Source organism: Fusarium proliferatum (genome assembly GCF_900067095.1).
Source record: "Fusarium proliferatum ET1 genome assembly, contig: FPRO_scaffold002, whole genome shotgun sequence".
Lineage (NCBI taxonomy): Eukaryota > Fungi > Ascomycota > Sordariomycetes > Hypocreales > Nectriaceae > Fusarium > Fusarium proliferatum.
Window position 1 is genome coordinate 2,732,648 of NW_022194791.1, and position 10,316 is coordinate 2,742,963.

The window sequence follows — 10,316 nt, forward strand, 5'->3', positions numbered from 1 at the left end:
ATGAGGTGTCACAAAGAGTCCAAAAGGGATCAGAGAAGTGTGATGTCCAACTAACCAGGAGATGAAAGACAGAGACCGGCCAATAAGTTGATGCTTCTTTCAAACCGAGTACCCCAGCATTGAGCGATCTGGAAAGAGGATAATATTGGCTAATCGCACAACCTCAGCCTCAGCGCGAGAAATCGATGATGTGCTTGTAAGGCTCTTGGTGTCTCCGTCTCCCTCCATCTCAACATCCTCATCGGCCTTAGACTTGGACTTTTCCGAGGGTGGTGATCCGGAGCGAGTGCCTGCAACTTCCCATGGCGCAAGACCCATGGCCTGTAATGAAGAGGGACCTCCGACTTCGGCAATTTCCTTTTCACCAGGTCGCGTTTCGGCGTCCTCTTCAACAATCCCTCTTCCCGTGGAATCAAAGTCTGGGCCGGGATGGCCCCTCTGGAATGCCTTCCTTTGACGTGCAAGATAGAGTGCATTTGTTTGCGTGAGCGGGGCTGCCGGAATGTACACGAGCATGCTGACTTCACTCTTGCTTCCACTGGGTGTTTTGAGACCATAGTTGTTGCTGGAGAGGTAGTATGGAAGGTCAGGGTGCCAGAATATGTAGTCTCCAGGCTGAAGAGTTGGTAAAGTAATCATGCTATTTCGTAGATGTAAATGGGGGTGCCAGGTTTCAGTGATTCTTTGTGCGTGCCCCGGGACAGCTCCATGGATGATGGAATCAGGCTCAGTTTGCAGCTCCCAATTCTCGGGAGCAAGATATGCCTCCCATTCAGGCCCGGTGCGATTCTCTGGTGGAGGATTCTTGGTTGTGAAAAAGGGTCGGAGGAGGTAGTAAGCTGTTGCAAGCTTGGGGGATGGCAAGAGGCGAACCATGCCGGGTTCGACAGTGGAAAGTGCCAAGATGCCCTGAAACATGCGGAAGATAGTGCAGGCACCATAGCCATTGTAAAGGTCAGTCGTCACAGAAGTGCGACTGGTACATTTCCAAGGATCGTAGTCTTCCCATTGGCCATGAAAGATATGGTTATAGGTACCGGCACGTTGATAACCGTCGGGCTCCCAGCGCTCCAAGGACCCGTTGTCAACTTGTGCTGTGATGCCTGCAGATGATTGTAATGCCTGAATCCAATCGTCGGCGGATTGTGGCGGCTCGAGCGGCGGCACATTTAGACTGTTGGACTGGTTCTCTCCATTTCCGTGTACGCGTATGCGATCGACATAGGTGATAGGGAGTCTTGTGACAAGCTGATCATCTGGACTGGTCTCCCACAGGCTCATCATAAATCGTTGGGCGCTGAGGACATTGGGGTGCGCTCTCGAGCGGACTTGAGCTGGTGTCCAAAAGAAGTCGAAACAGGCTGGATCATGCTGCTGGAGTGCCTTGATGTGGCGTTTGCTATCGAGATAGTCGACCGTTTCGCGGACTGCAGTATCCGTGTCTGCTCTTGGTACAACCTTGCGGACGACGCCGACACCGTAGCGCCTCAGATCATGTCCAAAGCGCGCAGTCTGAACAGAGTCATCTAGGTCGCCAAACTCAATTGAAGGAATGAGGTGAGCCCCAAGGTCCTCTATATGACTGACCTCTTTGCGAAGTGCAGTAATGAGGCGGGCCCAACTAGCTTCGAGCTCAGCTTCGTGGCCACTGATGAGGTTGCGCTTGATACGGGCGAAGCGCGAGGGCAGAGCAATTGGCTCCGGGCCCCAAAAGGAAATCACGGGAGCATCTTTGTCCATAGAAGAGGCGGTGCTAAGGGTCGGTGTTGTTCCATTTGTTTTAGGCTTTTGTGGTAGCGAGGAGAGGCCGTTCGATTTTAGCGAGGGGAGAGCTGTTGTCGTCGTGCTTGACTGGCTACCCGCCATTGTGCCGGCGATGTTAGCAGCTAGTGCGGCGGTAAGCTTTGCCTCGTAGGATAATCTTGCACTCTCCGTAGCAGCAGCATTCACAAGCGACGCTGCGATTGGTGCCGAAAGAGAAGAGCGATGGCGGGACTTGGTGACGCGACCGGTTTGTATGAAGTTGAGGTTATTGGGACTGTTGTTAGAAGCAATAGCAGGAGCAGCGACAGCAGTATTGGTAGCGTTGTGAAGGGATGCGCCTGATAGTGAGCCTGAGCTGGAGCTGGAGCTGGAGGGATTTGAACGACTAAGGCGGGAGCGGGAAAGAGCAGCTCTGACCTGTTGACCTGCCACATCAACGCCTTTTCTAGGCGGCAACTGCACCCCTTCTGGCCCTCCTCCTCCTCCTCCCTCCCAGACCTCCCGCTCTCCTCTTCCATCTCCTCCTCCACCTTCCGCCGCTATAACTGTTTCGACCCTTGTTACCGGTCCCATGGTTGCAGCATCCCACTTCTCTTGGGCCTCCCTAAGGCTTTTCTGTTGTTTCGCCTCACGTGCGCCTTTGTGATCTACATCGTGGAACTGGCCATCTTCTTCTGAGATGTGACCATCGTATGGTTTTCCATATGCAACTCCTCCAAGTCCGTGTGTAAGACCGTCCCCGACAGCTACAGCCGCCACCGCTGCTGCTGCTCCTATTGCAGAGGCTAGTCCTTGAGCGTTGTCCAATATGGGCGTGGTGACTTCTTCTTCACACGTTGTTGGTGGTAAGTCGATTGTTGGTGTAGCCATTTTTCTGACCTCGAATCGCGTCTTGAAGTTGGGGATTTCGGGCAGCCGATTGAAGGCTCTTGGGATCGGTTATCTAGCGTGTCTGCTTGTTAATGCTTTAAAAACACAATGGAAAACCTTCTGCAACCTGAATATCTCAGCCATAGGGACACAGCAATCCGTCAGATGGTTTTATGCATCAAAGTGCAAAGATTCGAGAACAGAGCGAAATCAACAAATGCGCCTATTGCTATTCAGCTTGCACTGCTTCTTCTATAAACCTCACTCAAAACGAAGGTATAGCCCCTACCGATCGAGACCTCTTTAGCAGGCGGCTGGCCGGACCGCGGCTCTGCTAAGGCCATCTCAACTGTCTTTCCGGAAGATAATCTATGTTATCCCCATGGAGGAGTAGAGGGTCCTCGACCGAGGGACCCTGCACAACGGCGCATCGGCCGACGTGGATGGATTTCACAGACACGTTTCGGCCCTGTCATCCGTCGAACCACCCACTCCACGCTCAACGCTCCGTCCCGAAACCCCGGACATACCCCACACTTTTCCTTTTGGAGCAGCTGATGGATGCACGGCTCCACGGGCCATAACCCGTCTAAATGGATACCAGTGCACCCGCTGAGAAAAGTCAGGTAACAAAGTGAGTTGTGGGAATGGTCATCAGCTGGCCACCCGAGACCCAACAAGACACAATATGCATAATAACAACGCGCAATGCTATATCGATCTCGTGGCATCTTGCCACTGCTTATTATCACCTTATCTCTGCCGCCGAGAACACATCCAAGATTGAATGTCCTGCATCGCGCTTCGGGTACCCCGATTGGTGCTGGAACATCGGCGCATATCGAACTTTCGTCTCATCATGGAAATATGATCTAGCATTCCGGGCCTTACGAGACACATTAAAATGGGCGATCCGGGTGGTTTAGTGGTGGAAAGTCGCCGGCCCGCTGTGCCTGTTTTACTGACCCGTCGCGGCAAAATATGAATTGGTCAAGAAGCTGGGCCAAGGGCCTCATCGGGGAAATACGACCCGACACCGGCACAGACGATTGGAAGAACAGCGGCAAATCGGGCCACAAGCCCCCGAGAGTCTTATTTGCTAAACGAACTTCAAATTTTCCCAACTACCCAAGGTATGTCATACTCGCTGCGATAATGCAATCATACGCTAATCATTTAATCATACAGATGTCCAAAAACAGTGATCCCCCCCGTTTACCCCCACGAGCAGATATTTGAAATTTGCTCGAAGTTGCTTACAGTCGGGAGTGCTTGGGCTTCCAGCCCTCCTCTTGAGCAATGAGCTCGGCAGCTCGCTCACCAACAGCCAGCACGGTCACCATGGGGTTGATTGTTGGCATCTCGGGGAAGATACCAGCATCAACAATGCGGAGCTTGCTGATTCCACGAACCTTGAGCTCGGGGTCGACAACAGCCATCTCATCGCGCTCAACGTCACCCATCTTGGTGGTACCGGCAGGGTGGTAGACTGTGTGGGCAACTCGGCGAGCATATTCGCTTATCTCCTCATCCGTTTGGATCTTAGGACCAGGGGCAACTTCTCCCTTGAGCCAGTCCTTGAAGGGGCTCTGCTGCGCAATCTTTCGGGCAGCCTTGATGCCGTGGACCAGGGTGGCGGCGTCGTAGCCCTCGGGGTCAGTGAAGTATCGGAAATCGAGAGCAGGCTTGACAGTTGGGTCGGCTGAAGTCAAGTAGATGCGGCCACGTGAGCGAGGACGGGGAATGTTGGGTGTCATGCAGAAGGCGTAACCGTCCTTGATGATGGGGTACCCTAGACGCTCTGTGTTGAGGTGGAAGGGAATCTGGTAACAGTGCATCATGACATCAGCGGCATCGCCGTCGTTGCCAGCAGCGTTCTTAGGCTCTCGTCGCAGGAAAATACCAGCATCGGAATCCATGGTGGTCTGATTAGCAGGAACAGGCTTGTTGAGCTCCCACATAATAATGGTCTCGGGGTGGTCTAGGAGATTCTCGCCTACACCTGGAATGTCCTTGACAACAGGAATCTTCAGGTCCTCAAGCTGGCCCTTAGGCCCAATACCAGAGTGAAGGAGAAGCCTAGGGGTATCGACAGCACCAGCAGACAAGATGATCTCCTTGCGGGCGTTAAGAGTATGCTTCTCGCCTGACTTGAGAGTGACATTGATGCCAGTGGCAACGTCATTTTCGACGATGACCTTTGAAACATGGGCCTCAGTGAGGACGGTCAAGTTGGGTCGTCTCTCATCGCCACGAAGGATAGGGTGGATATAGGCGACGGAAGCACTGCTGCGGTGGCCAGTGTCAGGATTGTAAGAGACAGAGAAGAAACCAGCACCCTGGGTCAACTGTCCCTTCTCGGAGATCTCGTGATTGAAGTCGTGGATGATGGGGATGCCCATGGCCTCGGAGCAGGCCTTGACCCAGTCCTTGGTGAGCTGGTTACGATGACGGGGGTGAACGGGGTTCAGCTGGTTGCGCAAGTTGTCAACGTTACGCATAACGGTCTCGAAGTCCCAGCCCTTGCAGCCCTTGGCGACCCAACGATCCATGTCGTGGCGGAAGGGGCGGAAGGAGATGAGAGTATTGTGAGAGGAGCATCCACCGAGGACCTTTGCACGTGAGTGTCGGATGTGGCTGTTGCCATTGGGCTGCTCAGTTGTGGGATAATCATAGTCGAGGTCACCACCAAGGAGAGATAGCCACTCGCGAAGGTTCAGGACATTGTTGAGACCGAAGTCTGAAGGGCCAGCCTCAATCATAAGAACCTTGCGCTCAGGAAGGTAGGAGGATAGACGGGAAGCCAAAACACATCCAGCCGTGCCACCACCTACGATGATATAGTCGTAGGCGGAGCTGGCAGAAGCGGGAAGATACTCAGTAGTCATGTTGGAGAAGTTGAGCAAGGGGAAAGTTGAACAAAATATTCAATAGAGGGATGGGTAAAGATCTTGCACGTGTCTCAATCGTTTTGACTCCAGGGGTATCAATGAATGGGGTTGAGGGAGAAGTGAGGAAGAAAACCGTCTTGAAGTCCAGGAGAGAGAGAGCTCTTGTACTTGAGCACCGAGACAGTCAAGATCTTTTTGAAATGGACGGACATCAGCTCAAAGTGGGGTCTTGGATCATGGAAGGGCCCTTGGAAGAATCGTACAGTGCGGATGAATTCTCGCTACTGGTCTCCAGCCTCGACTCCATGTAGTGTTCTGACTGTTCCAAGTACCCTTTGGTGGTCAGTAAGGAGTTCTGATTGGCCAGAGCTGCCAACATCGAGCAAGGCTGGTGGGTGGATCAAGACTCCAAGACGGGCGGCGGCGGCGGCAAGAGCTAACCAGGGAGAGAACTGGTTGAAGCATCTAGCAAGCCACGAACCTAGCAAGAGCGGGGCCTTGGCGGGGGTTCTGAACGGCAAAAAGCTCTTCACCGACTCCGGGAATCTTTTTTTCGGTGTTACCGAAGTTTTGAATATCTTAAGCCAGTGTTCCAAACTTGCATGACGTTGACGGCTTCGTTATCAGTCAGTTGGTTGATATCTTTGTAGATAATGGAAGTGACAGGGGAGAGTAGCTGAGAGTTAGACCAGAACTCACCATTGTGAAAAGGCTCGATCTCTTGGGGGCAATCAAGTCGCCGGGGGGCCTGTCTGCGATGTCCCTGCTTCACTCTTTATCATGCTACTAACACGTGCAAAGACATTGCTTGGTTTGCCCTGGCCGCTGCAACCGCACGAAGAACGTTGGTTGACGCGGCGACTGTTTGATACCTGTTCGGTGTTGTACGGTGGTTGTGGGGCCGTCTGACGGCGAAAAGATGGAGTCCAAGGAACTCCGCTGGCCGGATCCGGTTCCACGAAGCCTCCGAAGGAAATATTGTACTCAAGATTGATTTCTGATTGGGCAATATGGCGAATCAGTTTCCATATGATCAATAAGAAATGGAATAACTATTCGCCAAGTCAGCTCCATGTTTGGAATTCACAGTCGGCCTAAGGATTGCCAGACGAAAGCTGCTGATATGATATCGCGAACTGGCTGGACCGGTTAACCGGCCATGTCGGTGTTTGATTACGAGGCTTGAAACACGGTAACACGGCGCAGGGTCGCCGCTCTCCGCAGAGGATGTGTCGAGTGCTGAGTTGATGTGTGTGATTATAGGATTCCTGATGTACAGGAAATACCTGTTCGGGATTCGCGTGCTGTGCTATCTCGCTTCATCCAGACCACATTGGATAATCTGCAGGGACAGTGTCTTGCACCACTGGAACTCCATATTGCCATGTGCCGTGGAGGATGCCAAAGTTTGAAATGTTGCTTAGCATACTGATCAGGTAAAGCGTGGTTGGGGTACCTGGCCGTCAGATCGATAATCTCTAAGATCGGTTTTTGGGATATGGTAATTGGACAGTGCGCCCCCGCCGAGCTGGCAAATCCTTTCTTTTTTTGCTTTTCTTGATTCCAATTTTTTCAGTGCTTGACTTTTTCTGCCGTTGAAACCCGCTCGAATTATTGGCAGAACAATCGTGTGCGTAAGAGCTGGACTGGTAAGCAAACTCGCTCGCCTTGGATGATAGCGCTATCTATTCATTGTTGTGAGACAACATTCAAGCGCCTTGCTTTCTCCATAGTTCAACAACGGTCAAGAGTCTCGGGCTGGACGTAGAGCTCAAGGGGTGGCAGGTGGGCACCTCGAAGCTCAGCAATGACGTTGGCGTGTCCACTCTTGTGCTTCCCCTCGACCAGCCACTCAAGCTTGGCGTTCTTCGGCATTGTCAAGACTGGGATTCTGTAGCTGGGCTGAGGACTGGGCACGATGCAAGGCTGCCTAGATGATGAGAAAACAGGACTTTTTTGCAGTGACTTGCACCAGAAATTGTCTCCAGCATTTTTGTCGAGTGAGGCGGGACTGGGGGGTCCAGTCTTCCAAGCCTTCCGGGCTGTCCTGTTATTCATCAGCCCGCACGCATGTACTGCAGCACGGGGATTCACGCATCTATTGGTTGGACAACTTATCAATTGCAAATGGAACCGTTTTACCCCTTCTTCCTCAGGTTCATTATCTTTCGCCAAGTGAGAGTGGTCTGATAATATGCGGCTTTATTCCAACAGCGCTGAGACGTTCAAGACACACTCTCACGATGAATGGCCGTCGACCTGTTCTCGCAACGACAAACTCTCCGTATCTCTTCAGATCTGCTCGAGTCATGATGGGTGTAATCCTTCCACAGGTCTGCTGATCTCACCACGTCACAGACTAGGGCTTCACAGCCGAAAATCGCTATCAGTTCCGTTGGAGACTTGTTTCTGAATGACCATAGCTTGGGAAATTGAGTTCTTGCTCGTGTTGCTTGCCATTGAATGTTGGCTGCATGGTTGATACTTTGGCTGGGCTCTAACTGGATGGCCAATTCCACTGTGACGGCACAGTATAGCTTGGCCCCACGTCATTGTATCTTGCTAGAAGAGGAAGGTACCCGGCATCAGTCAATTGTGGGGCAATGGCCATTCCGTCTTGACGGTACTCCGTACTTCATCCTGATTGATCCTCACAAGCTTTACATATTAAGGTAGGATACCTTAACTTACTTACAGCCAGCTCCCCACATGTAACCAGTAGAGCATCTTCTCTCAGATCATTCTGAATACCTACCTACTATCTATCTATTTGCCTGTTGTGTTGTCCTTTGCCTTATTCCATCTCCCTCTACATGCCCTATTGCATGCTCCTTCTTCGATCATACCAACCAAGTTACAATGACTTTCTCATCTGAGATTCACACTTTCCACTCAGGTCGCCCACAGCCTGAGTCCTCTTCAAAGACCAACACCTTTGTGTCCGTCGATCCAAGCAATGCAAAGCCGCTTGCTACTATCTACACTACCACCCCAGAACAGCTCAACTCAACCATTGCGGCGGCCCAGGCCGCTTTTCCAACATGGTCACAAACCCCAGCACCTCGCCGAGCTGCCATTCTTCTCAAGGCAGCCGCTATACTTCGTGAGCGCAATGACGAACTTGCGCTGACCGAGACCCTTGATACTGGCAAGCCTTGGTCGGAAACATCAACCGTTGACGTTGCAACTGGAGCTGATGTTCTCGAGTATTACGCCCATATCGCTGCTGGCAGCTTCCCTGGTCAAAACACTCGTCTTCGTCCTGACGCTTTCGTTCTCACTACCCATGAGCCCTTGGGCGTTTGTGCCGGCATTGGTGCATGGAACTATCCCATTCAGATTGCTCTCTGGAAGTCGGCTCCATGTTTGGCTGCTGGCAATTGTATGGTGTACAAGCCAAGTGAAGTCACTCCCCTGCATGCCCAGGCACTCGCTCAAATCTACATCGAGGCCGGCGTCCCTCCTGGTGTCTTCAATGTTGTCTACGGTGACGGTATCGCCGTTGGAGCGCCTCTTGTCGCCCACAACGATATTGCCAAAGTCAGCTTCACTGGTCAAGTTAGCACGGGCAGCAAAGTTGCCAGCCAAGCTGTTAAAGATATGAAGGGTGTCACCATGGAACTGGGTGGCAAGAGCCCGCTTGTTATTCTTCCTGATGCCGACATCGAGGAAGCAGCCGACACTGCCATGGTAGCCAACTTCTTCTCGACCGGACAGGTGTGTACCAATGGCACCCGTGTCTTTGTCCCTGACATTCTGTTGAACCAGGTTGAGCAAGCTATCGTGCAGCGATGTCGCGAGGGAATTCGCATGGGTCTGCCCCAAAACGGGGAGACCAACTTCGGACCGATGGTCAGCGCCGCGCAGCAAGAGAAGGTCAAGATGTACATCCAACATGGACGTACAGTTGACAAGGCAAAGGTTCTCTTCGACGGCTCGGAGGAGCCAAGTATGGCACAACCAACTTCTGATGGTTTCTGGGTTCACCCTGTTGTATTCACAAATTGCACTGACAGCATGCGCGTTGTCCAGGAAGAGATCTTCGGCCCAGTCATGTGCATCATGCCATATAGCACCCAAGGACGCCCTCGACAAGAATGGGTGTCAGAGCTCATTGCCCGGGCTAATGATACCCCGATGGGTCTTGCTGCTGGTGTTGTGTCATCTGATGTGGGACTGGCACATGAAGTTGTGCAAAAGCTTGACGCTGGGATTACTTGGATTAACACATGGGGTGAGTCGCCAGCCGAGATGCCTGTCGGTGGTTGGAAAATGAGTGGAATAGGACTGGAAAATGGTCATGAGGGGATAGCTGCCTATATGAGGACCAAGAGCACACTGGTACAACTTGGCAAGGGTGCCTGTAAGGGTGTATTTTCAAAGCTATAAAATAATATCTTGAGTTTAAATTATAGCTTATTTATTAAATTTAGTATTTAAAAAGAGATTTCTGTAATTTAAATTACTGATTTTTTATTAATATTACTTTACTTATTTTGAAATTTAAAGTTAATTAATTATATATTTTAATAAATATTATAGTTAATAGAAATAAGCTAAATAAATATAATAGTATTATATTAACTAAAGCTTAAAGAAAGAAGATTCCTTAAAGAGAGGTATTTTTAAAGAGATATTATAAAATCTTTAAGTTATATAATTTAGAAATTAGGCTAATTAATTAAATTAAGTTTTATTATAATTATCCTTTTCTATTTATTTAATTATTTTTAATTGAAATAGTAATAAACCCCAGTTTAAACCACTGCTTCTTTACTAATATCACTTTAA

The 10,316-nt window shown here is 50.7% G+C and overlaps 4 protein-coding genes across 4 annotated transcripts; 1 reads left to right on the forward strand and 3 right to left on the reverse strand.

Moving 5' to 3' along the window:
- Nucleotides 1-99: 99 nt before the first annotated feature.
- On the reverse strand, nt 100-2,634 carry FPRO_02895 (uncharacterized protein; the record flags this gene model as incomplete). Its single annotated transcript, XM_031226954.1, has 1 exon — nt 100-2,634. One exon carries the CDS (start codon nt 2,632-2,634, stop codon nt 100-102), a length of 2,535 nt encoding a protein of 844 aa, XP_031077438.1.
- Nucleotides 2,635-3,890: 1,256 nt separating this feature from the next.
- FPRO_02894 (uncharacterized protein) lies at nt 3,891-5,522 on the reverse strand (the record flags this gene model as incomplete). Its single annotated transcript, XM_031226955.1, has 1 exon — nt 3,891-5,522. One exon carries the CDS (start codon nt 5,520-5,522, stop codon nt 3,891-3,893), a length of 1,632 nt encoding a protein of 543 aa, XP_031077439.1.
- Nucleotides 5,523-7,259: 1,737 nt separating this feature from the next.
- FPRO_02893 (uncharacterized protein) lies at nt 7,260-7,687 on the reverse strand (the record flags this gene model as incomplete). The annotated part of the gene is made up of 2 exons (XM_031226956.1): nt 7,260-7,572; nt 7,668-7,687. 2 exons carry the CDS (start codon nt 7,685-7,687, stop codon nt 7,260-7,262), a joined length of 333 nt encoding a protein of 110 aa, XP_031077440.1.
- Nucleotides 7,688-8,384: 697 nt separating this feature from the next.
- On the forward strand, nt 8,385-9,914 carry FPRO_02892 (uncharacterized protein; the record flags this gene model as incomplete). Its single annotated transcript, XM_031226957.1, has 1 exon — nt 8,385-9,914. One exon carries the CDS (start codon nt 8,385-8,387, stop codon nt 9,912-9,914), a length of 1,530 nt encoding a protein of 509 aa, XP_031077441.1.
- Between the last annotated feature and the right edge of the window lie 402 nt (nt 9,915-10,316).